This window comes from Emys orbicularis, chromosome 2 (assembly GCF_028017835.1).
Source record: "Emys orbicularis isolate rEmyOrb1 chromosome 2, rEmyOrb1.hap1, whole genome shotgun sequence".
NCBI classification, from domain to species: domain Eukaryota; kingdom Metazoa; phylum Chordata; order Testudines; family Emydidae; genus Emys; species Emys orbicularis.
Window position 1 is genome coordinate 256757859 of NC_088684.1, and position 26383 is coordinate 256784241.

Consider the following 26383-nt stretch of genomic DNA (forward strand, 5'->3'; position numbering starts at 1 on the left):
GGAGTTTTGCCATCAACTTCAGGAGGGCCAGGATTTCACCCCAGGTTTTCTCCAAGGCAACAGATACAGTCTTTAGATTAGATTAGATTACATATATTATTTAAAGTATTCTATCCCAACTGTTGAATATACAAGCTCCCTGCTTCTCAGTTCCATATTAATTTGTCATCCTTTTATTATTTTACTTCCTTTCTAGGACTTATCTAGAGAAAACACCACAAGCTACAACTAATATGGACAAGCAGCAGGCTTCAGTACCATCCATCTCAAATACAATTTAGATGGGGCTACTATAAGGTGGGTGCATAACTGGCTGGATAACCGTACTCAGAGAGTTGTTATTAATGGTTCCCAATCCTGCTGGAAAGGCATAACGAGTGGGGTTCCGCAGGGGTCTGTTTTGGGACCGGCTCTGTTCAATATCTTCATTAACGACTTAGATATTGGCATAGAAAGTACGCTTATTAAGTTTGCGGATGATACCAAACTGGGAGGGATTGCAACTGCTTTGGAGGACAGGGTCATAATTCAAAATGATCTGGACAAATTGGAGAAATGGTCTGAGTTAAACAGGATGAAGTTTAACAAAGACAAATGCAAAGTGCTCCACTTAGGAAGAAAAAATCAGTTTCACACATACAGAATGGGAAGAGACTGTCTAGGAAGGAGTACGGCAGAAAGGGCTCTAGGGGTTATAGTGGACCACAAGCTAAATATGAGTCAACAGTGTGATGCTGTTGCAAAAAAAGCAAACATGATTCTGGGATGTATTAACAGGTGTGTTGTGAGCAAGACACGAGAAGTCATTCTTCCGCTCTACTCTGCTCTGGTTAGGCCTCAGCTGGAGTATTGTGTCCAGTTTTGGGCACCGCATTTCAAGAAAGATGTGGAGAAATTGGAAAGGGTCCAGAGAAGAGCAACAAGAATGATTAAAGGTCTTGAGAACATGACCTATGAAGGAAGACTGAAAGAATTGGGTTTGTTTAGTTTGGAAAAGAGAAGACTGAGAGGGGACATGATAGCAATTTTCAGGTATCTAAAAGGGTGTCATAAGGAGGAGGGAGAAAACTTGTTCACCTTAGCCTCTAAGGATAGAACAAGAAGCAATGGGCTTAAACTGCAGCAAGGGAGGTCTAGGTTGGACATTAGGAAAAAGTTCCTAACTGTCAGGGTGGTTAAACACTGGAATAAATTGCCTAGGGAGGTTGTGGAATCTCCATCTCTGGAGATATTTAAGAGTAGGTTAGATAAATGTCTATCAGGGATGGTCTAGACAGTATTTGGTCCTGCCATGCGGGCAGGGGACTGGACTCGATGACCTCTCGAGGTCCCTTCCAGTCCTAGAATCTATGAATCAAAGGCAGATCTACTGCATATAGTTTAAGAACTTTCAACTTCAAAAAAGCCTGCATGTCTTATCATTTAATATATATTTTTATCCTCTAAACATTATGCAGTTTCTCTAGTTAACTAAAGTACTGCAAGATTTTCCTGTGAAAATAATACTATGAACATATTAATAAAACTGTTTTCGGGTTTGAAAGGTCAGTGCATTAACATTTATTTACTTATGGGCTTTGGTTCACCCAGTTATGTCAACACTGTTACAGGGAAAAAAAAAAAAAAAAAAAAGGCCTATTTCTAGATCCAAATCATAGTGACATGGATCAGTGTTCTCAACTAAAGATCAATATATATAGTTCCCATTGGTCTAGTATGAAGGTTTCTAAGGAAGTAGAGAGATTTTTAACGCTTACCAGTACATGGACTAATCAAATATCAATCCTGATGTGTCAATATTAGTATTTTGGATTTTTTTTTATTTTAGCAGTGTAAGCAGTTCCACTCACCACTGTAGCACCCCTTTGGTATCAGAAAGTGGCACTGTGTGCAGGGAAGACCCCCTCTTGACCACTTCTTTAGCCTTGCAATGGCCTCTCTCTGTATGTGTCTCCCATGACCTAGCTCTCTGGCCAGGTGATCTCTTAAGTTAAGGTCTTTCCCATTATGGGGTAACAAAGTCCAACTACAGATTTTAAAATTTTATTAAGATAATGAAATCTACACCATTATCCAAGCAAAAGATCCTCCTGCTCCTCTCAGGCTACACTGAAGTTCCCTGTTCTTCACCCCTACTCCTGGGGACTGCAGATTTCTCTCTTTGGTCCTTTGGCTGAGCACTGCCTCTCCGGTCTTTCCCCCTGGAAGCCCTTCTTCCTAGCAGGTTTCCCCTGTGCCTCCCTTTCTACTCTAGCAGCTTCTTTCAGGGTCTTCCCTGCTTCTTACAAGCTCTATCTCAGGGTCTCTCACAGGAATCTAACCTGCTCCTTGTGGTTTTCGCCAGCCTGCCTTCACTAGGCCCTTCCCAAAGAGAGGGGGTTCCCTAGGCTCCTCTCTCCTGGGTTTCTTCTTTCACTGAGTTCTCAACCCTCTCTATGTAGTTCTCTCTGAGCCTTTCATAGCTTAGATCACTAATTGTAATTGAGCCACCAGATCAGGATAAGCTGGGGGTTAACTGCTAAAGTCACAGGGAAGGCTGAGGCCAACTCCCCTTGACAGGCTAGCCAGCCTGTTAATAGGGGATCATAATACACCTCTACCCCGATACAACGCTGTCCTCGGGAGCCAAAAAATCTTACCAAGTTATAGGTGAAACCGCATTATATCAAACTTGCTTTGATCCGCCGGAGTGCGCAGCCCACCCCCCTCCCACCCCGGAGCGCTGCTTTACCGCGTTATATCCGAATTCATGTTATATCGGGGTAGAGGTGTATTATTCTATTTCTATGCCAATAATAAATGACCATTATAAATAAGGTATCTGTCCACATAATATAGAAGAGAAGGGGGAAAAGGTATATATCATTCTGACGTTAACCATGACTAGTCTATGGATGATGGTCCTTCTTCCCAAGAGAGAAGGGTTCTTCACTCCTTGCAACTAATTCAGAAAGATAGGTATGTGGTATGAAATTTGTTTTCGGTTCCTTTTTATTTCTCCAAATAAAGGAGGAAAATTTTCTGAAGAAACACACGTAAGCTGGAAAGCAATATCTGCTTTCTCAATTGAGAGCAAGTTCCTGCAGTTAAGAGGGACTGGCTAAACCCTCTGGAGGAATGGCACAAAAACTGAAAGAATAAAGCAAAATGTACAATTTTATGTGATCCAAGGGAAATTTATCTGATGTATAAAGGGAGCTGGTGGCCTTTTCTGCATAAAATGAAACTTTGTCAGTGCCTAGAGTCCTCCCTTATGCCACAGGAGGAGTTGTGGAGGAGGTTCATTCTGTTACATGTGCAGATATGCTGAACAGATGAGGGACTAGTTGGAAAGAATAAGGAATCAGTGACATTTTAAAGCGTATTGATATCACACTTCCTTTTGATCCTTAATGACTTTTTTTTAGTGAGACTGTTACCAGGGGGCAGTTTATGCATTATCCAAAAAAATCCAAGTAGCCACCTGTTGTTGATGGAATAAATGGGCCAAAATTGGAAGAGGGCTACCATAAGGCAGCTAAAAAGCAACAGAGGGTCCTGTGGCACCTTTAAGACTAACAGAAGTATTGGGAGCATAAGCTTTCGTGGGTAAGAACCTCACTTCTTCAGATGCAAGTAATGGAAATCTCCAGAGGCAGGTATAAATCAGTATGGAGATAACGAGGTTAGTTCAATCAGGGAGGGTGAGGTGCTCTGCTAGCAGTTGAGGTGTGAACACCAAGGGAGGAGAAACTGCTTCTGTAGTTGGATAGCCATTCACAGTCTTTGTTTAATCCTGATCTGATGGTGTCAAATTTGCAAATGAACTGGAGCTCAGCAGTTTCTCTTTGGAGTCTGGTCCTGAAGTTTTTTTGCTGTAAGATGGCTACCTTTACAGGTAAGGTCTTACAGCAAAAAAACTTCAGGACCAGACTCCAAAGAGAAACTGCTGAGCTCCAGTTCATTTGCAAATTTGACACCATCAGATTAGGATTAAACAAAGACTGTGAATGGCTATCCAACTACAGAAGCAGTTTCTCCTCCCTTGGTGTTCACACCTCAACTGCTAGCAGAGCACCTCACCCTCCCTGATTGAACTAACCTCGTTATCTCCATACTGATTTATACCTGCCTCTGGAGATTTCCATTACTTGCATCTGAAGAAGTGAGGTTCTTACCCACGAAAGCTTATGCTCCCAATACTTCTGTGAGTCTTAAAGGTGCCACAGGACCCTCTGTTGCTTTTTACAGATTCAGACTAACACAGCTACCCCTCTGATACATAAGGCAGCTGTAACCATAAGTTCAATTACCTGACTATTCAATTTACGGTGTTCCATCATTTAGAAAATGTCTCTAACTAATGACAGGTTTCAGAGTAGCAGCCGTGTTAGTCTGTATCCGCAAAAAGTGGGTTGTAGCCCACGAAAGCTTATGCTCTAATAAATTTGTTAGTCTCTAAGGTGCCACAAGTACTCCTGTTATTTTTGTCTCTAACTAACTACTACTTACTATCTAGATAGTTGTTTCAATGCCATTGTCCTCAAGTCTGACATTTTAAAACACAGAAAACAGCTGTGGAAATGTCTGCGATTAGAACAAACATTGATAATACTTTAAGACAAACAGATTGTGGACAAAGACCATCCTGGACTAGAACATGGACAGGGCTTACTTACAGCAAAGAGACTATGTCCAATTTTGCTTGGCAAGTGAAGACAGAACAAAGATGTGGGCTATGGAGTGGAATTACCAATACAGAATATACACACTGTACTTTACGTTTACACCTCAAAACAGGTATTTTTGTTTTTTGCCTTTGCTCACACATGTATTAGTTCTTTGTGGCTCTCCATTTGTCTATTTGGGGGTTAGGGGGAAGACTGCCTTTTGCCACACTCCTTGTCTGTGTTCTATGACATTTCCTCCTGCTGCTTTGTTTCTCTGTGTTCGCACATACTGCAGGCTGCAAAATAAAAGACTACAAAGTTAATTTCACATTGTAGCCTGCAACAGACACAAGGATAGACATGCTGTTTGTAGGCTAGAGAGGCAAAATGAAAAGATAAGATTTCAGAAAGCAAGGCGAGCTATGTAAGGACTGCTACATATATGCCTAGACAGCAACAGCTGGGAAGTAAAAGGTCTCTCTTCTGTACAAAAGTTCCCAGATGGCACCTTTTGTGATGACAATATTCTGTCAATGCAGAGAGTTTGAAAGCTGAGTTTCATGCAAACATGCCCTTTCCTATATGTATTTGCGCCAATAGGATATTAAACAAGATATTTTCCATGTCACATTTACAGAATTAATTCATACTACAAATGAGAGACCAGAGCATTCAAAAATATTTACAAAACACAGACTGACTCAAACTTCAAGATATAACCCAATCATTAGCTGCCTGGGGTTAGGAAGAAACTCACCCCACAGGCATGTTATTGCTTAATTATTCAGTTATAGGGGTTTTATACCTTCCTATACAACATTTTCATCAATGAGCTGGAAGTAAATGTAAAAAATCACTGCTGATTAATACTCGTGGACGATGCATAGATTGGTGGAGTGGTAAATAATGATGAGGATAGGGCAGTCGTACCAAGTGTTCCAGTTTGCTCTATAAATTGGACAAAACACATTTTTAATGTTAATAGGAATTATTTTCAGGGAGTTCTATGGCCTTGTGTTACACAGGGGGTCAGACTGTGTTACACAGGGGGTCATGATCACAAAGGTCTCTTCTGGCCTTGGAATCTATGAATATAGCCAAATGCAAAGTTATACATCTAGGAATAAGGAATGCGGGCCATACCTATAGAATGGGGGAGGGGGAACTGTATTACAGAAAATTGTGACTCTGAAAAGGATTTAGAGATCACCGTGGACATGCAACTTAACATGAGCTCCCAGTGTGATGCTGAACAAAAAGGGCTAATGTAATCCTTGGGTCTATAAACAGGGAACTAGTAAGTAGGGATAGGGAGGTTATATTACCTCTGTTTACAGCACTGGTGAGACTAATAATACAAAACTGCATATAGTTCTGGTGCCCATATTTTAAAAAGGAGGTTGAAAAATTGGAAAGGGTGTAGAAAAGAGCTGCAAAAATTATGCCTGAGTCTGAGACTTGATGCTGCAGGGTTTTTTTTTTTTTTTTTTTGCAATGCAGACATACCCTAAGAGTCCCAATGAAATAAAATATTGCCAGATCCACCACATATTTTACTTAGGCAAATCCCCAACTAAAACCAGTCAGAGCTTCATCTAAGTAGTTATGCAAGATCAGTTCAGAACTCAGAAACTTAATCCTCATTATCTACAGGACAGGAAAGAGTTTTCTGATTTTGGGGAAAACTGGCAGCAATGTCTTTGTACTGATTAGACCTATTCAGAATTGCTGCTAGCCCCACATAAATTATATTATTTGGTCTTAAAAGCCGTGGTCCATGTTGGTAGCTCAATAACCTTAGTCTGTCTTCAAGTCCCCCTTGGCTGTAGTTGTCTTTGTATTCTTGTATTCACAAATACAAATGCCTAGCAGAACAGGATTCCTGTAAATTTCAACACCCTGTTTGCTCATGAGAACAGCGAAGGCAGGCACAGGGAGAGTCAATAGGGAAGTGCTATATGGACACTTTAGGTCACAAAAAACTAATACAATAGGGTGGGGGGGGGGGAGAAGAAGGGTTATTTTGTTTTTTCTAGTTTCACCCTGAAGTCTAATTTTTAAATGTAGACTACGTTGCAGCCCTTGCACAGTTCAAGAGGACAATCTGTATGTTAATCTGCAATTTTTAAGTAGCATATGGGGGGGGGGGGGGATAGCTCAGTGGTTTGAGCATTGGCCTGCTAAACCCAGGGTTGTGAGTTCAATCCTTGAGGGGGCCACTTGGGGATCTGGGGCAAAATCAGTACTTGGTCCTGCTAGTGAAGGCAGGGGGCTGGACTTGATGACCTTTCAAGGTCCCTTCCAGTTCTAGGAGATGGGATATCTCCATTAATTATTTTTTTATATTAAAATTGCAGCCATCCGTATCTCTGGTCCTTTAAACTTTTAAAGTTCAATGGAATATTTATAAATGTGTTTATAAAACAGGCAGAATGGAAGGAGAAATCTGAGTAACTACAGTTTATCCCCCTGTGATTATCGGACACCAACCATCTGACTCAATTACTTCGCCTAAATGTTTTTCCAAGTCAAAAATGACAACAGTACCTTCCTGTAAGTGAAAAAACATGACAGTTCTAAGATCCTAGAAATGGCCTTCAGCCTCATTACGTGCCTGAGATGAGTAGTTATATCATGACCACATGCCTTGCTATCCATTATTCCCTACATAAAGAAAGAATGTACTGAATTTAAGAACCTGCATGTACCGATATACAAAGCTTACTCACATTTATTTGCAGGTAGAAAATTTCAAATGCACCTATGGGAGTTAGGCACCCAACTTCTATAGGAAAACCAATGTGAGTTGGGCACCTAAATGTTGCCCGCCTCAGAGTACAACATGTTACTACTGCCAATCATTACTGCTGGGAATCCATCTGCATCAAAAAGTTCAAAAGGTCAAATGTGTCCATCAAAAGAGGAAAAAGTCATAGGAGACTCATAAGTCTTGCATTCCTGTGGTCTCCTGACTGCTGAAGCTGCTTACATCGCTGTCCCATCTCATCATCCACCTTCATCTAGACCCAACAGCACTCTTAGATGATCCTGTATGTTTACCTTAGAGGAAAGGCACACAATACCCATCTCAGCTAAAATACCTGCAAACTCCCTTCACTTAAAAGTGAAACAAATGCCAAAGGTCACAGTATAATTTATAAAACTCAAGAATCACAAATAAGGAGAAACACATGTTTTCCATGACTAGTAAAGAAAATTAATATTGCTCAGCACTTGACCAGCTTGACAGTCCAAAACAGCTCAGAAATCTAGCTAGAAAAGCTCCATTTACTTACTACTTGTGTGGACAGGAACAGAGCTGGTGAATGCAAAGGCAAGTGAACTGGGTACCTGTATGTTGAATCTGAAATTAAGGCCTCTTGTTTTAATCACTAGAGGTTTGTAGAGGGGCTTTTTATTAGCATATATATTTAAATAAAAATCAAATCTCACATGCTATCTACAATAAAAATGGCTACAAACATAGTGGAATTAGCAAGGCTTTGTCCCTGTGGTGACCATCATATCATCAGGTGTTTTAGTGAGCATAAGTAAACAACATATGACAGAGATGTGCATATCATACCTGCAGCATAATGTGACCCAGTCTACATTTGCCAGAGAAAGTATGGATACAAAACTGCAAGTGCTGAGCACCCCCAATCCCCATGAATTTCAACAGAAGTTGAGGGCATTCATCAGCACTTTGCATGATCCATCCAGCTCTCTGGTGAATAGTGAGCAAATATAATTCTTGGCAGAAAGGCAATTATCCACTTTCCCTGGCCATCATACACAGAGCTTAACTGTGCTTGCTACTGATATAAACCAATTTGTGAAACATGGTGCTACAGATTTGATGGAAATCTGGCTATTCTGATTAGAGAGTTAGTTTCCCCAGAAAGTGTAACACGAACCTATGTAACTTGAGGTCAAAAGGCAACCACTTCCTGACATCCTAAAAGTGAGGCTGTCAAGATTAGTGAATGTACAGAATCTTTATTTTATAGTTTAACTAATGAATTCTGATCCATGGGCTATATTGTCAGTGACAGGTCATAATCCCTGGTTTTGAATCAGATTACCACCCCCCCCCATATCATTTTATTCTAAAGTGTTACATCTCTCAGTTAATTCTGTGGTATCCGTTTCCCCATTTGAGGTAGAGAGCAATTTTTACTTAGTTGACATTTAAAAAATATTTTGTATGCACTGAAATGTACTTAAAATAGTTTTAAAGGAAGCTGCTCCTGGAAGAGTCAACTGAACAAGAAAAAAATAAAGCATTTTCATACTAACACAACCATTAAACCCTGCTTGGAGTAGCTGAAAAATTAACTGCTGGCCAGACTTACCAAAACAGGAGAAGTAATGATTGGCTACAGATTCTCTTTCTTAAGGGAAAAAAGTCTGTATATTAATTTGGATTAACAAAGTATTATTGTAATTCATTAAAAAGGGATTTAAAACTGTATGTATTTTAAAATACACCGTTCAAAACATAATAATAAGGAACTGCATCTTTACTTCAGAAAAGTAGTACAAATTCTAACATCCTTTTAGCTGACTTTACTATAAGCAACTAACTTCAAATCTGTTTACTGTCTATTATATTGCAGACCCATGACAAACAGCCCATTCTTTAAAGAAAATCAAAATTAAAGAGCATGAGGAGTCTAAAAAGTGATCACTCTTCGTGATACTGTATGTTCTTGCTACACATTTAAAAATGCAAAACCTAATGTAAAAGCAGCACACGCATAGCATTGGAGGGGACACTGAAAAAGTCCTAGATCAGGGGTTCTCAAACTTCATTGCACCGCAACCCCCTTCTAACAACAAAAATTACTACATGACCCCAGGAGGGGGAACTGAAGCCTGAGCCCAAGGGCTTCAGCCCCAGGCAGTGGGCTTTGTCCTGGGCCATGGGGCTTGCGCTTCAGCTTGGCCCCAGGCTTCAGCTCTGGGCCCCAGAAAGTCTAAGCCAGCCCTGGTGACCCCATTAAAATGGGGTCAGGACCCACTTTGGGGTCCCGGCCCAGAGTTTGAGAACCGCTGCCCTAGAGTGGACAATACATAATGTATCAGCATGCCAGCAAAACAGAACACAATTTTCCCCCTGAAATAAACAGATTACACTATTACACTTGTCAAATCTTATAGGGGGACTAATGGCATGAAGTTGAGTTTCTCTGCATTAATCAGATGAGACAACCTCTCCACTCAGGCACAATCAATGGTCTGTGAACTTTCACATGATGGTGCTATGAAGCTTACTCCTCAGGGTAAGGTTTCTAAGTTGTATCACTTGGAATTCTTGATTGAAGCATTAATGATCTGGAGGATGGCATGGACTGCACCCTCAGCAAGTTTGCAGATGACACTAAACTGGGAGGAGTGGTAGATAAGTTGGAGGGTAGGGATAGGATACAGAGGGACCTAGACAAATTAGAGGATTGGGCCAAAAGAAATCTGATGAGGTTCAACAAGGACAAGTGCAGAGTCCTGCACTTAGGACGGAAGAATCCCATGCACTGCTACAGACTAGGGACCGAATGGCTAGGCAGCAGTTCTGCAGAAAAGGACCTAGGGGTTACAGTGGACGAGAAGCTGGATATAAGTCAACAGTGTGCCCTTGTTGCCAAGAAGGCTAACGGCATTGTGGGCTGTATAAGTAGGGGCATTGCTAGCAGATCAAAGGACGTGATCATTCCCCTCTATTCGGCATCGGTGAGACCTCATCTGGAGTACTGTGTCCAGTTTTGGGCCCCATACTACAAGAAGGATGTGGTAAAATTGGCAAGACTCCAGCGGAGGGCAACAAAAATGACTAGAGGGGTGGAGCACATGACTTATGAGGAGAGGCTGAGGGAACTGGGATTATTTAGTCTGCAGAAGAGAAGAATGAGGGGGGATTTGATAGCTGCTTTCAACTACCTGAAAGGGGGTTCCAAAGAGGATGGATCTAGACTGTCCTCAGTGGTAGCAGATGACAGAACAAGGAGTAATGGTCTCAAGTTGCAGTGGGTTTAGGTTGGATATTACGAAAAACTTTTTCACTAGGATGGTGGTGAAGCACTGGAATGGGTTACCTAGGGAGGTGGTGGAATCTCCTTCCTTGGAGGTTTTTAAGGCCCGGTTTGACAAAGCCCTGGCTGGGATGATTTAGTTTGGGATTGGTCCTGCTTTGAGAGGAGGTTGGACTAGATGACCTCCTGAGGTCCCTTCCAACCCTGATATTCTATGATTCTAAGCTAAATATTTTTAAAAGTCATGTTTTTCCCTGTTTACTTAGAATAAGGTGGTCAAAGCATGGTCCATAGCCCAGAGGTGCCTCACAGCCAACATCATATTTAACACAGAGCCTGTGGAGGATACATATCCCATTGTGTGATGGGACATTCTGATTTAAAGCAGAGGCCTTTCAGGTGAAAATGGACCATCACATCCGAGGCAGATTAAGATGTATTGGGGTCCTGGGCACAAAGAACATTTGGTCCCCCATACTCTGGGGCACAGGGGTGCCAGAACTGGGCACTTTTTAAAAATGGGACGGCCATGCCTGCCCACTTTTTAACATGGGCATAGTAGCCTCGGGCAGGTGCGGCAGCGGCATGGGCGCAGTTTGGGGAGGGCAGGATAGCATTGCCACCCCCCCAACCTGCAAGCCTCGGGCCAGAGGCGACAGGAGGAGCAGTGCCGCACATGATTGCTGCTTGGGCTCAAAGCCCAGGTGGCAGCAGGGGCAACCTGCCACCAGGAGCAGGAGGGACCCAACAGGGGCAGCCTGGCATTAGGAAGGGAAGGAGCAGGAGGCCAGACCAGAGTCCCTTCCTCTGGGTCCCACCGGCAGCAGCGTGCCCCGGAGGGTGGGGACATGGGCTAGGAGCTGCTTTTGGGTACGCTGGGCCCTGCCCAGAGCAGACGGAGGGTCCAGGGCTACCCCTACAGTGCCCCAGGCTCCCTGGAAAGCTCCTACCACTGTCCAACTCTGGCTTCTGGCCTGGCCCGGGGTGGTGCCCTGGGGGAAGAGAAGGAGCAGGAGGCAGGGCCACAGTTACGGCATTGGTGGCCCCCCACTTCTACCCAAGTTACGGGCTCCTGCAGGGGGCCCCCAAATCGGCCCCTGGGCACAGATCTGGATGGATCTGGAGCCTCCCCAGACTGTATCTCAGTGCTAAAGAGGACAGATGCAACTGGCTCCATTTTATGCCAATTAGGTGTGTACTTCAAGGCAACAGGCTGCTTGTTTCTCCAACTGAGGCTTGCATTATTTAAGTGTGGATGCCCATGACACAGAAGTTTCCTCAGATGCTTTGTATGGTATTTTCCCTCAAAAATAAAATCATAGGACTGGAAGCTCGAGAGGTCATCTAGTCCAGTCCCCTGCACTCATGGCAGGACTAAGTATTATCTAGACCATCCCTGACAGGTGTTTGTCTAACCTGCTCCAATGATGGAGATTCCACAACCTCTTCAGCAGCACCTGCTGAAGACAGATCCAATTCAAAGTGCAGCAGTCAGCATAGACTTGCCTCCCTGCTACTGAAATCCACTACCAGATGGCACTGTACTGTTCAAGAAATTGGATATAAATCAGGACAAGTTAGAATGAGGCTGAACTAGAGGCAATTTATCAAACACAAAATATGCTACAAAAACATTACAGGTGCAGATTAAAATTCTCTGCTACCAGGCCACCACCAATCTGAATGTTAACAACTGAAAAAGCTGTCACCTCCTCCCTTCACAGAACACATCTCCCTGGTAATCACCAGCATACACCGGTGGCAGCTTTTTAAAGGCTGCCAACTACTGTACATACTTACCTTCTCACATAGTTCCTTGTCCTTTCATTTCTAATCATGACAATAACCCAAACTACCCATGCCCGATTCAAATGAGTGTTAAGGCAGCACTACCCACTTTCACAGGAAACCACAGAAGTTAAAATAAAACAAGGCTCTCACTTTTGAAGGCTGTTGAATTTTAATCTCCTGGGAGTCAGATGCAGAATCTGATTTGGTGCCACCGGAGTTTGGTTTCTCCTTTTTTCTCTTCTGTTTCTTTTTCTTCTTTTTAGCTCCCAAATCCCCTCCAGGACTTCTGTCAGGAAATTCAGAGAAGGTGAAATGAGAAAAACCAATACCACAAAGCTTGAAGTACATGAAAGTTAAATTTAGAAAACCACTACTCCTACATATGAAAACTAACAACAGTCAGACATGACACTGGGGGGAAAAAAACAGGACAAACAAAGGAGTAAATTGCAGAAAAGTTCTCTATATTAACTTGATCATTTGCTTTCCATTCGGTCCCCTAATTTACAGGACATTTGGGCACCATACAACAGTCAATGCCATCCCCTAGGCTTTTATATAACAGAAACATGAAGTGGCAGTTTTTACATACACAGCAGAAGTTGTAATGTCTCGCTGAACAATTTTATTTAGCAGGAGTCATTTTGCAGAAAGAAAGGGGCAGGAGACTTCAGGGAGGAAGAGAAATATAGTACTGTAATGCACTAGAGCTAAAACTTGCCTTATGTATGTCTGCAGAAGTAATAATTGAAGTTTCAGAATATAACTCTGCATTGGACTAGAAACACTATAACCACAACCATTAGATGAACATTTCTGGTATTTCCAGCAAGGAATCGTAGGTGGGATTTTCAAAAGTGCCTTTGGGATTTAGGTGCACAGGCTCCATTGAAAGTCAATGGGACTCATGTTCCTAAATACCTTAACTGCTTTTGAAAATCTTTCCCCGTGTCCTCGGATACTCTTGATGCTTATCAATGGTCCACAAAAGGATTTAGGAAGAATGAATTAGAGGGAAGGATCCAACCAGAAAACACTCTGTGCAATTTTTCAGGGAAACTTTGTTTCTAACATATGATATATATCTTGCTCAAATCTCACTGAGTAAAAGGAGATTTACTATCAATTACTATTACTGGATCAAGTTTAATGGAAAACAACAACCAACTGCATCCTACACTTGCTGACTCCAAACATTTTAGCTGATGACACCGTGAACCCTTTTTTCCTTACATAAAGAGAGCAGTCAATTAACAAATGACCAAATACAAGAGTAGAGCCTGTAGATATTGAGGGAGAGTGCACCATTGGATGGTAGTAACAGCCATCAGACAAACAGGAAAAAAAAACAAAATGACAAGGAAGAAAGAGGAAGACTCTAGAACACAAGCTGAAAACTCTCCAAGAGAAGTTAACAGTCAGGAAAAACCATATGTACATCATGGGCTCCACAGCAGATGTTAGATGCTTTTTTGCACTGGGCAAAAGAAAGACTTTATTTATTTTATTTCTACATGAGAAACAGCTTTGATCATGAGGGACATTGGGAAGCATACAAGAGACATCACTTGACTATTCTAAGTCAGGTCATGGGAACAAGTGGATTAGCATAGTGAGTTGCAACCATCATGAATCCTTATGGAAAGTATTCCTGTAAAATCCATTGTCATCTTTACTGCACTCTCATTTCAAAAGGTATATATACACCCACAGTCTTGGCAATTGCATTGCTGGTCAATACTTGAGTCCCCAAGGCCTGAGAAAACTCCACATGCCCAAATTGAATGCTGAAAGCCTGTGTTTAAGCAAGTACCAACCAGTCACTGTAAACACTCATCTGTATGGTAATATCATTGTTCTCTAAATCCATCCTTGTATGAAAGATCAATGCTGAGAAGCGCTGAACCCTTCAACTCCACAGGAGTTCAATGGAAGTTGCAACAGAAGAAGAGAATGAAGGAGTACAGGGCTGGTGCTCAGCACCTCTGTGGATCAGGTCCCAACAACTATCTGACAGACACAGGCATGGAGAGCTGGGAGAAAAGGGGGAGATGAGAGAAGGTGGAATGTTTCCTTGAGCTCTGCAAAAGAAACAGTTATTTACTTTAATTGTGGTTCTTTGAGATGTGATACAGATGTGTATTCCTCTTAGGTATATGCGTGTCCAGCGCATCAGAGCTGGAGAATTTTGCCTAGCAGTACTCGTAGAGGGACAGAGCTTGCGCTTCCTGACCATAACCCCTTCCCCTGAGGCTGCACCACCCTGACTCCCCTCAATCCCTTCGCACTGAACAACCAGAGACTAGACATCAATGCAGAGGGGACAGAGGGCAGGTCTTGGAATATATATCTGCATCACATCTCGAAGAACCAGTTACAGTAAGTAACCATTTCTTCCTCTTTGAGTAGATGCAGCCGTGTATTCCACTTAGGTGATTCATAAGCAGTACTCACAAGAGGTGGGGCTCAAAGTCGATTTAAATAAGGACTTCAGGATGGCCTTCCCAAAGTTTGCATCTGCTTTGCATGCCACAGTAACTGCATAATGGTTTGTGAACAAACCTTTGCTGAATAGGCCATCCTGGTAAAGGGTTTTCTACTAGCGAGTAGGACCCATCAAACAGCTGTTGAACATCGCTCTTCCTCATTCAACCATGGAGCAGCCACGCTATGAGATGCTGAGTGCGAGATGCAAAGTGCATCTGTGATTCTGCGTGAGCCAGCTGGGATGGAGAGAAAGTGATATAGGAGGCTGAACTGACAGCGCCAAGAAGATCAGAAAGCCAACCCTCCTTCAGCCATACTGGGGCAACGAGGATGAGTTTTCAGCTTGAGGATGATCTGGGGAATGATCAGGATCGGAGGAAAAGCGTACAGGAAAATCGACTGCCAGCTGAGGTGGAAGGCATCGGTCAGGGAGCCTGGACTGAAGCCCTCTTGAGAGCAGAACAGATGGCATTTCCTGTTGTCCCTTATAGTGAACAGGTTGATCGTTGGGATGCCCCACACTGCAAAGATGACCCACAAAATGCTGGGCTTCAGAGACCATTTGTGGCTCAGCGAAAAATTCCTGCTGAGGTGGCCCACGAGATGATTCTGGATCCTGGCAAGTGAATTTCTATTGGAGTGATACCCTTATTGATGAAGAACTGCCACAACCTGATCGCTTCTTGGCAGAGCTCCCTGAGCATGCTCGCCCTTGCCTGTTCACATAATACATTGTGGTGGTATTGTCGGTAAGTATGTGAACTACCAAACCCTTGATGTGGTCTAGGAAAGTGAAACAGGCATTGTAGATGGTTCAAAACTCCAGGACACTGATATACAGTGGAGCTTCCAGGGAAGCATCGCTGACAAGTCCAGGTTGGTATGGGCCGGGAAAAGGGAATGCCTTGATATACATTGCCCTGAACCAGGCACCACTGCAAGGAGTCCAGGATCAACAGAGGAAGGCAGACCAACCTGTCTAGGTGGTGAAGAGTTGGCCAGTGAACAGTCCTGAGCCACATTTGAAGAGGGCACAAGTTTACACTTGTGAACTGAATCGCTGGCATGCATGCGGATATGTGGCCTAAGAGTCTCAGGCACATGAAAACTGTCGTGGAAGGTTGAGACAAAGACAGCAGACCGAGACAAAGACAGCAAGATGTCTGGAAATGTTCGGCCGGCAGAAACACTCTCCAACTTGTAGAGTCTATTAGGGTCACAATGAGCTTGATTTTCTGAATGGGTACCAGCATTGACTTTCTGGAATTTAGGATGAGACCCAGATGGTTGAATAAACACAGTGTAATGCATACATGAAAAAGGACTTCTTCCCTGGGCCTGCCCCTGATTAGCCAGTCATCCAGATCTGGGAAGACATGGATTCCATTCTTCCTGAGGTACGCAGTCACCATGACCATACATTTGGTAAAAACCCAGGAGGCACAAGACAGACCGAAGGGAAGGTCTGCCTCCTGAAAATGACAGTTTTCCACAATGAACTGGAGAAATCTTCTGTGGCTTAGGTGAATCACCGCATGGAAGTAAGCGTCATGAAAGTCCAGAGCAGCACACCAGTCGTTCAGAGTCAACGTGAGGAGGATAGCTGATGAGGTTCCATATGGAACCTCATGTATATGATATATTTGTTGAGGATGCGGAGGTGGAAAATAGGCCTTACCCTTCCCTTGGATTTGGGAACCAGGAAGTACCAGGAATCGAAGTCTGACCCCGGTGTTCTGAAGGTGACAACGGTCCTGGTTGGTAAGGGCCTGGCAAAGGCCACTGCTCCTATGGCCAGTAAAGAGCAGACCTGCTCGAGGAACATATCTTGTGATGGGGTCCCTGAAGAGGGACAGGGAGGGAGGTTGGGGGGAAGAGTAGAAAGGTACTGGGCAGCATAGCCCAATCTGATGGTGTTTAGGACCCAGGTGTCAGTTGTAATCACGCCACAAGCATCATAAAAGCAAGCTAGCCTGTCCCCGAACAGAGGTGGGTAAAGGAAGTGATGATCAGACCACCGCTCTGGACCAAGGAGTCAAAAACGGTGCTTGTGGGGAGTCAGCAGGTTGACCAGCCAGACCTGACTGCCTCCTCCTCTAGGATCTACGTCCTTGTCTGGGGTAATCCCGCTGTCTCAAGGGAGGAAAAGTCTACCCAAAGATGCGTTATGGATGGTATTGTTGCTGCTGCTGCTGGCCAACGAAGTGGCGCCTCTGCACTGCTAGTGTATACACCCCCAAGGAACATAGGGTGGCCCTAGAATTCTTGAAGGAATCCAGGGTCTCAGCCATCTTGTCTGAAAACAACAGACAGCCATCAAAGGGTAAATCCTCTATGGCAGTGATTCTCAAACTTTTGTACTGGTGACCCCTTTCACATAGCAAGCCTCTGAGTACAACCTCCCCTTACAAATATATTCAAAAGTGTTTTTAATTTAACACCATTATGAATGCTGGAGGCAAAGCAGGGTTTGGGATGGAGGCTGACAGCTTGCGACCGCCCACATAATAACCTCACAACCCCCTGAGGGGTCCCGACCCTCAGTTTGAGAACCCCTGCTCTATGGCCTGCTGCACACAGAGAGCAATACCTGAATTCTGCAGCCAGGACACCCTTCTCATGGTCATGGCAGAAGCCATCACTCTGGCCGAAGTGTCTGTGATATCCAGCATGGACTGCAGTGAAATCTTGGCCACTAAGCCACCTTCATTGATAAATACCCGAAATTCCTCTCTGGAGGTTTCAGGGCAGCTGGTCCACAAACTAAGACATAGCTGTCCAATGTAAAAAGTCGTACTTGGACAAGAATGCTTGCCGGTTCGCAATCCGCATTTGCAGAGATGGAGGAGGTGTAAATCTTCCTGCTCATTAAATCAGTCCTTTTGGAATCCTTGTGCTTAGGGGTGGACTTAAACCTACTCTGCCAGGCCCTATCGTTCACTGCAGTTGCAACTAGGGAATCTGCGGCTGGATGGGAGTAAAAGCTCTCAAATCTCTGCACCAAGATGAAATGGTGTTTCTCCATGCCCTTCATAGTAGATGGTACCAAAGATGGCATACTCCAGAGGATCTTTGCAGCTCTGGGAGCACATCGTTGATAGGGAGAGCCAGGGCTGGATTAACTTTTTGTGGGCCCGACGCCAAACATATTTGTGGGCCCCCCTGGGGAAAGAAGGGGCCAGGGGCAAGAGCACAGTGGGCAGGGTGGATTTGATTTAAAATCACTAGTCAGGAAGACTCGATTTAATCATGAATTTCTACATAAAAGTGCATTCTTGTTGGTTTTTATAACGTTAATACATATTCTTCACAACTCAAGAGATAGATGTAGGTTTCATTTTTAGAAGGTACACACTATACATTTTTAAACAGTGATTTATATTCAAAACTTTTCAGATGAGTTTTACAGCTATATCAGAAAATGAATGATTGTTTGGTTATTTCATTTACCAAAGATAATTGAAGCAGATATTTATGAAGTCATTGGGAGGTGAACTCTCTCCAATTCAACAGGTTAATCATTAATATTTGGAGGATTTTCTTGCCATGCTGTATTAGGAGGAGAACATCACCAGACAGACATTTAAATTGTTTTATTTAACTAAAACAACATTAAGTATTCTGGATTTTTTTCTTCAACTGTAAACGTAATATTTTAACAAAAAAGCATATGTCCCTCCCTTCTCACATTTATCTCCAGACTTCTTCTCCTTGTCCAGATCTACTCCGCCCCCAACAATCTTCTATTCATTGAACTTTTTAAAACTTTTCACTTTTAAAGAGAGGTAAGGGATTGACTCTGTGTACACAAATTTGCAGAGGGACAATAGAGTTGAGGTTTGTTATTCCTCACCGCTAGGGTTACCATACGTCCAGATTTTCCCGGACATGTCCGGCTTTTTGGGCTCCAAATCCCCGTCAGGGGGGAAATCCCAAAAAGCCGGACATGGCCGGGAAAATCGGGACATGCGGGGCCGGCGGTGCTGGGCCGGGGGCCGGGCCGGCGGTCGGCGGTGCCGAGCCGGGGGCTCGGGGGCCGGCGGTGGCGGGCCGGGCCGGGGGCTCGGGGGCCGGGCCGGCGGTGCGGTGCCGGGGGCCGGGGGCTCGGGGGCCGGGGGCTCGGGGGCCGGGCCGGCGGTGCGGGGCCGGGCCGGGGGCTCGGGGGCCGGGCCGGCGGTGTGGTGCCGGGCCGGGGCTGCGGTGCCGGGCCGGGGGCTGGGCCAGGGACCGGCAGTGCTGGGTGGGCCGGGGGTGCTCGGCCGGGGGCCCGGGGGCCGGGCCGGGGACCGGCAGTGCTGGGCGGGCCGGGGGTGCTCGGCCGGGGGGCCGGGCCGGGGACCGGCAGTGCTGGGCGGGCCGGGGGTGCTCGGCCGGGGGGCCGGGCCGGGGACCGGCAGTGCTGGGCGGGCCGGGGGTGCTCGGCCGGGGGCCCGGGGGCCGGGCCGGGGACCGGCAGTGCTGGGTGGGCCGGGGGTGCTCGGCCGGGGGCCGGGCCAGCACCCCAGAGCCCGAGCCGACCCAGGCTGGAGACGCCGGGGGGGCCAGACTGGGCCGCACCTCCTCCCCCCACACCCCTCTTACCTGCTTCAGGCTTCCCGCGAATCAAATGTTCGCGGGAAGCAGGGGAGGGGGCGGAGACTTTGGGGAAGGGGCGGAGTTGGGGCATGGGCGGGGCTGGGGGCGGGGCCGGGGCCCCGTGGAGTGTCCTCCTTTTGGAGGCTCAAAATATGGTAACCCTACTCACCGCTATATATTATTTATTTATTTAAAAACATTTTTGCTGTTAACAAGCATGTTACCTCTGGAGAGACAAATCCACAGTTTGAGAACTGCAAAAATAAGCAACTCTGATGGTATCTTCTAGACTGAGCACTGAGTCCCATTAGGTAGATAGAAAGATTAACCTAAATAATCTATACAGAAGCCCCTGGGTCCCTATTCCATGAACTATTGGAACTCATTTACAAAACTTTTCTTAAACATTACATGAATATATTGTCTCATACTATAGAATTAGAATTTATAATCCCTATTCCATGATGAGATAGTTTTAATTAAGATATAATGTATCTTTAGATAGGTTTTTTCCTCAAAAATCAGATTTAAATAAAAAAAATCTGATTTAAAAAAAAAAGTAATTGATTTTTATCCACCCTGACAGCAGAGCATGGGGGGGGGGGGGGGGAGGAGAAGGATTGGTCCCCAGCTGGAGCGAGGCAGGGGCCAGGGGCAAGATGAGCACAGTGGAGCATGGGGGGAGGATTAGTCCCTGCTGACTGGAGCAAGGCAGGGACTGGGGGAAAGCTGCAAGCGCAGCAGGGATGGGGAGGGGGTAAACAGCATCCCCCCTGCCACATAGAGCAGGTACCTACCTTCTCCCTGGTTCTAGCCCATTCTCTTCATCTCTCTCTGCACTGAGCTGAGGGTGGGGGTGCACTGAGCACAGGGCTGGGGAGCAGGGTCTGGGAGGGAGTTAGGGTGCAGGAGCAGGCTGGGGGTTGGGGTGCAGGGTCTGGCCAGGAGCTAGAATGAGGGAGGGGGCTCAGGGTTGGGTCAGGAGGTTGGGGTTTGGAGCGCTTACCTGGGGCAGCTCCCATTTGGTGCGAGGGGTGCAGGTGGGAATGTGGGGCGGGGGAGTGCAGGAGCTCCCGTTTGGTGCTCAGGGTAGGGGTGGAGGTGTGGGGGGGTCAGGAGTCAGGGCATGGGCTGTGAGGGGGCTGGGTGTGTGTGAGGGGGGTGCAGGAGTCAGGGCATGGGGTGTGGGGGGCTGGGTATGTGTGGGGGTGCGGGAGTCAGGGCTGGGGTCATGGGGAGTGAGGGTGTGTGTGGGAGGGTGCAGGAGTCAGGGCAGAGGGCTGGGGGTGTGGGCTGGGGTCATGGGGCTGCTCCCAGCCCCCTGCCCTGAGCGGCTCCCGGCAGGGGGCTGGAGGGGCTATGCCCTGATTCCACCCCCTTCCCCAAGGCCCCGCCCCGCCTCTTCTCCACCTCCTCCCCTGAGCGGCAAGCACACTGCAGCTCTGCTCCTCCCCCTCCCTCGCGCCGGCAAACAGCTGATCGGCGGCAGGGAGAGGGGGAGGGGCGGGAACGCAGCACGCTGGGGGAAGAGGCGGGGGAGGAGCTTGGCTGATGGTGGAGCCTGCCCTGCTGCAGCAGGACAGAGCCCCAGGAGCTGGCAGCACCAAGCTTCTGCTCCCACAGGAGAGCGCAGGGGTGGAGAAGAGCAGCCAGGCTGGGGCCCCATTGGAGCTTGGGCCCGGCGCCATGGTAAATCCGGTACTGGATAGAGCTATTCTCCCAGGAGCAGACAGCTGCAGGATATCCACTAATTTATGGGTGTCCTCCTGCAGGAATTCTGCCTGAATGCCCAGGGAAGCAGACAAGTACCACAAAAGGTCCTGATAGGCCTTGAAATCTTCTGGTATTGGAGAAGGAGGAGGAGCCAGGCTGAATCATCTGGGGATGAAGAGGAGGTGGTTAACGGGCTCCCATTCCAGGACCGGTGGAGCTGGAAAGGGTGGCTCCATACAGGGAAGGCTCACTGGTGCCTGAACCTGTGGTGGGTCCACAGTTCCCACCACCGATGTGCCTGGCAACCTTGTCTTAGAGCGATCCGCGAACCACGACCTCCACAACCCAGGAGTGTCCCATGGATTCCACGGAGACCACTGATAAGGATAGGGCATTGGTGGCCAGTAGTCGCCTCATCCCGACTGTGAGACGAGTGCCAATCCCAGTGCCCATAGTGCTCCATAAATGGTCACCGAAGAGGGTCGGGTGATGAAGAATGGGAGGAGAAAGATCCCGACCTCAACGCTGAGGAGCCTCAGGTTTCCGGGCACAAAGGTGGATCCAGCCCTGAGAGAGCAAGTATCTGGTCTGACTCATCCATCACCCAGAATGAGGCAGGGACCAGCACCAATGATGGAAACACTACTGTTGGCACCAAATACGCCAGAAGTGGTGTCAACCCCAAAGTCAGTGGCAGTACCGAAGCAGATGATGGTGCCCAAGTGGAGAGTGGTGAGAACCGCTATGGTAACATGCACTGGTGCCAAGGCATTTCCCGGTGCCGAGGAGGTCCCTTATACCAAGTCTGGTACCGGCTTTTCCTCCACAGACTGTGGAAGGGAACATTGGGGTGCAGTGCCAGCAGACCCAAGGGTTTAGAGGCCTGTCCAGCCAACTGGGTTATAAGCAATGCAGACCTGGCAAAGTCCTGGGCCAAGGGAGAGGTCAGGTCGGAAAGGCAGAGGAGGTCTGTAACTGCCTGGTACACTGCCAATGTGGAAAGAGTCGGTGTCAGCATCACCCTTGTCAGTACCAGACTCAATGGACCCTTAGAGCCAGAACCGGAGTAGATGGTGCAGGGTCTCTACCTCCCTACTTGGTACTAGGCACATCCTGAGAACTGGCACTAGCCTCGGGCCGGTCCATGCTCTTCCTGGGGGAGTTGGAAGAGTCCCCACGAGACCTGGAGCGGTCTCAAACGGTCTTGTGCAACCTTTTCCTCAGCACACTCAACAGGGAACAGCTCCTCCATCTCTTTGGAGAGGCACCTGCTCCAGAATGCAAAGCGGCACCACCCCCAGAACCTGAGGATGACCTCTGATCCAACGAGGGCCTCGTGCCAAAGCAGGCTGCGTAGCCTGTTCAAGCAGGTGCTGCTTTAGGTGAAGCTCCCTAGCCACCTGAGTCCGTTTCACGAACAATCTACAGATCACACACCACTCCTTGATGTGGGCCCTCGCCAAGCACAACAAGCACCGTGTGTGGGGATCGTTGCTGGGGATCGCTCCCCCACACAACATCAAACGTATAAATCCCAGTGAGGGCTTCACAGGGAAATACTTAACTAAGTGCAACTAACACGAACCTAACTAACACTAAGGGTACTACTACCTATATACAACTAGAAGAAAGACACTAAAATAGTGAGAGGTTGTGAAGTTAAGGCCACACAGAGCTCTGACTCCAGCCACAGGTGGAAAGAAGGAACTGAGGAGGGTCAGGACAGCGCCACTGCCTCACATAGCCAGGGGAGGGGCTATGGCCACAAGGTGCGAATGCTGCCCCTCTACGGGTACTCCTAGGCAAAATTCTCCATCTCCAGTGCCCTGGCCATACACACACCTACGTGTAATACACGGCTGCATCTACTCAAAGAAGAAGCAAGAGTTTGAGCTGCATAAGTGAGGCAAAGAGAGAATTTTTAGTTCTTGAATCATGTTTATAACATGCAGCAGCCTAAACAGTTAAAAGATATACTTATTTAAAAAAAAAATCATACTTAAAATTACTTAGTAGTCCTGGGTGCTAAGTTGTTGGTATGTGTACGCTATAATGAAAAAACAGTCCTAAAGGTCCACATAGAGGTTATAGCTAAGAGTCAGTTGAAATATGTGCAGGCAGACCTAACTTTTGCCATAGTTTGTGAAGTCCTTGAAAAGCAAAACATTTGAGTGCCTTACAGTTTTAAACAAAATTAAGTCATTTTCTATATTGTTTATGTTAATAAACACACTCAACTAAATCTAATGTTTCTGTTGGTTTGATCTTTTCCACTAAACTTTGACTTTTCCCTCAACCCCTTACTGATGACAGAAGAATGATGCTAGTTTATCCTTAAATTGAATTGCAAAGGTGGCATTACCCCTGAATATAGCTCTGGTATGAGGGACTACAAACATTGTTCTTATAACATGCACTTCCACTCGGACCCATTCAGCTCTGGGATAAGTGGATGCAACTCACATACTTTTCAATGGGAGCTACTCCGACTTACACCACGGTGGAATTTTGCTCATTAAGATCCTTAAAAGGTCAATGTTTTATTTTGTTTAGTTAAATAATGAAATTACTACACTTCAAAAATGTCACTTTGGTAATGATGGGGAAAGAATGGCGCTTTGTCAAGTCTTACTAATGGTCTCCCTGTGAAATCATGTTTATACCAGGATACTCAATTTGTTTTTTGGCCAGGAGAGGGTTGCTTTTTTTCTTCTTAAACATGAGTGACACTATATGAAAGGTTAGACAGCTGAGAACAATACTTTACATTTTTGGTGGTGTTCAGACCCATGCTTTTAAAACTACTTCTGATTTTGTTTATGATTTCAGCTGAGGGGAAAATAAAGCAGATCAGCAACATTAAAAGTGCTAATGCATTTTGTTTGAATAATCCCTCTCCCTACCATTTCTAAAGTATGCCTCTACCCAAATCCCAGTTTTGGTTCACAACCTTCAATTTTAGAATGTTCACAATGCTTGTTACAAAAGAAATATTTTTCTCTCTTTGACAGGGCGTCCACGCAACAGAATGTTCAAGAAGCAGAGATGCTCTGTACATTCAGCTGCTTATATCGGCCTTTCATTACTGTTACATTTCACAGAATATGAAACATTTTAAAAGACAGATCTGTTTGTCCTTCACTTCACTTTTCTTTAGGCATGTTTGCAGCAGAAAGATCCAGCAGTGGTCAGCGACTTTTATTGACTATGGAGGCAAGTTAGAAACAGTGACTGTGCAGAGCTGAGGGCAAAAGCAACAACAGACAAGCCTCTACCTTCAATATTTCTAACTCTCTTCAAAACTACTGAACTGAAAGGACTATAGGAGTTTTACAACTGGGGCTGGGGGTGGGGAGAGTATTAGTCTTTCCTCCACAAGTCCAGCACACAAATCACATTCACATTATAGTAGCTACATGTGGGCATAAGAAGGAGGAATATCCTATAAGGTAGAAGTTCAAAGGGCATGCTACACACACACACACAACATATTTGTACCTGAACAGTTGGTTATTTACACTATCATGTTTAACTATCCAGTTTTTGTAGCCTTGTAGGGCTTGAGTCTGCACCCATTCAACTGAGACACCAATTAGGAGGAGTTGCAGGAGGTAAATCCCCCCTTCCCAAGGTTTTTGCACATGCTTAAAGTTCCATAGGCTACGGAGACAGGCAGCCATGGCCATGACCACTTTTAAACAGGGGTCCTGTACTAAATCTGTACAGCTGCTGCCAGAGCATTGTTCCAGCTACATAGTCGCAACAGCAGTGAAATTTGACCTTGTTGCCCATACTGTACCTGCGTAGTTAAAGAGGTACAATTGTGTGGACACAGCTATACTGATATAAAGGGGAAGGGGAATAAGCAATTCTGGAATAAGACACTTTTAACTACATCCACATAGGGGGTTGTACTGGCATATCAGTTAAAAAAAATGGTATCCCTAACCAAAATATTTATACTGCTACAAAAACTGTATAGATCAGGCCTTACTTAAGGTAAAAGCAGAGAGTCAAGAGACTTGGCTCTGCCCCAAGATAGACTAACTTTGCCACAGAAACAGACTCTGTGCAAGACCTTGGGCAAATTATTTAGGCCTACATCTTTACAAATGTCTACAAAAGTTCTGCATGTAAATCTGTAATTCCACCCACACATTCCTTTCTACTTGTGCATGCACATCTGCTGTTTTACATGAGTGTGAAAAAGTGCATTCACATTTTTATAAGGGTGGGTCTTAGCCTCTCTGATCGGCTGTTCCATCCTCTGAGAATCAGGGATATTTACTTTCCCTACATGGCTGTTGAGAAGCTTAATTCATGAAAGTCTGTGCAAAGCTTTCAGATTCTCAGATGGAAGAGGCTATAGAAGTGCAGAGTATTATATATTATCCCCAGTGCGGCAATTGCTGTTTTTCCTCTTGTGTTTGAATGGATCTTAACATCCTTCCCAAAGCACATCATTGAGTGTTATTTTAAACTGTATTGCAAAATACCCAGTACCCCTTCAACAAAACCAGCTTTTTCAAACTCCAACATCTCTATTAAAAATTGCCACTACCCATAAATTTAAGTTTAAAATGTCTGAACTTCAGAAACAAGCCCGTCTTTCAGATGTTTAAGGTCATTTTGGCTGCCGAGGTCTTTACCTGCACATCTCTTCCAAACTGTGTTTTTTTGGCTCTGCATCAGTCAATAACAGTGTACAAAAGCATTTTTTCAGGGGACCACAAAGATTTTTTTAAATGATTTCTGCGATATCAGACCAAATTCAGATCTGATGTAAATGGGTTTGATTTCATGGAACTCAGGAGTTATAATATTTACACTAGGGCTATATTTGGCTCAGAGTTTCTACATTTAAAAAAAAATCAATATTAAGATTCTGTGAGTTTCCTCTCTAGCATTAGATCATAACTATTTCAAGAGAGAAAATATTTTGAACCAGAAAGCCTTGATAAGGTCCTTTGAAGTTTACTGTTAACACAACAGTAGCTAGGTGAACATTTTTGGGCTAACTTTTGGAAACACTGCTTTCTTCAAGAATTACAGTTTAGTAATAAACCAAAAGTGCCATACATACAGTATAGCTGAATGTTAAACTAATGTGTTTCTTCTGTCCCTTTGCTCTACAAATCT

General features: G+C 45.3%; 1 protein-coding gene across 1 annotated transcript in view; it reads right to left on the reverse strand.

Moving 5' to 3' along the window:
- Positions 1-26383, reverse strand: part of NMT2 (N-myristoyltransferase 2) — a 63367-nt gene that overhangs the window by 32038 nt on the left and 4946 nt on the right. The window contains exon 2 of the mRNA XM_065399628.1: positions 12620-12755. Within this exon, the coding sequence (XP_065255700.1) occupies positions 12620-12755 (136 nt within the window). The remainder of the gene's footprint in view (positions 1-12619; positions 12756-26383) is intronic.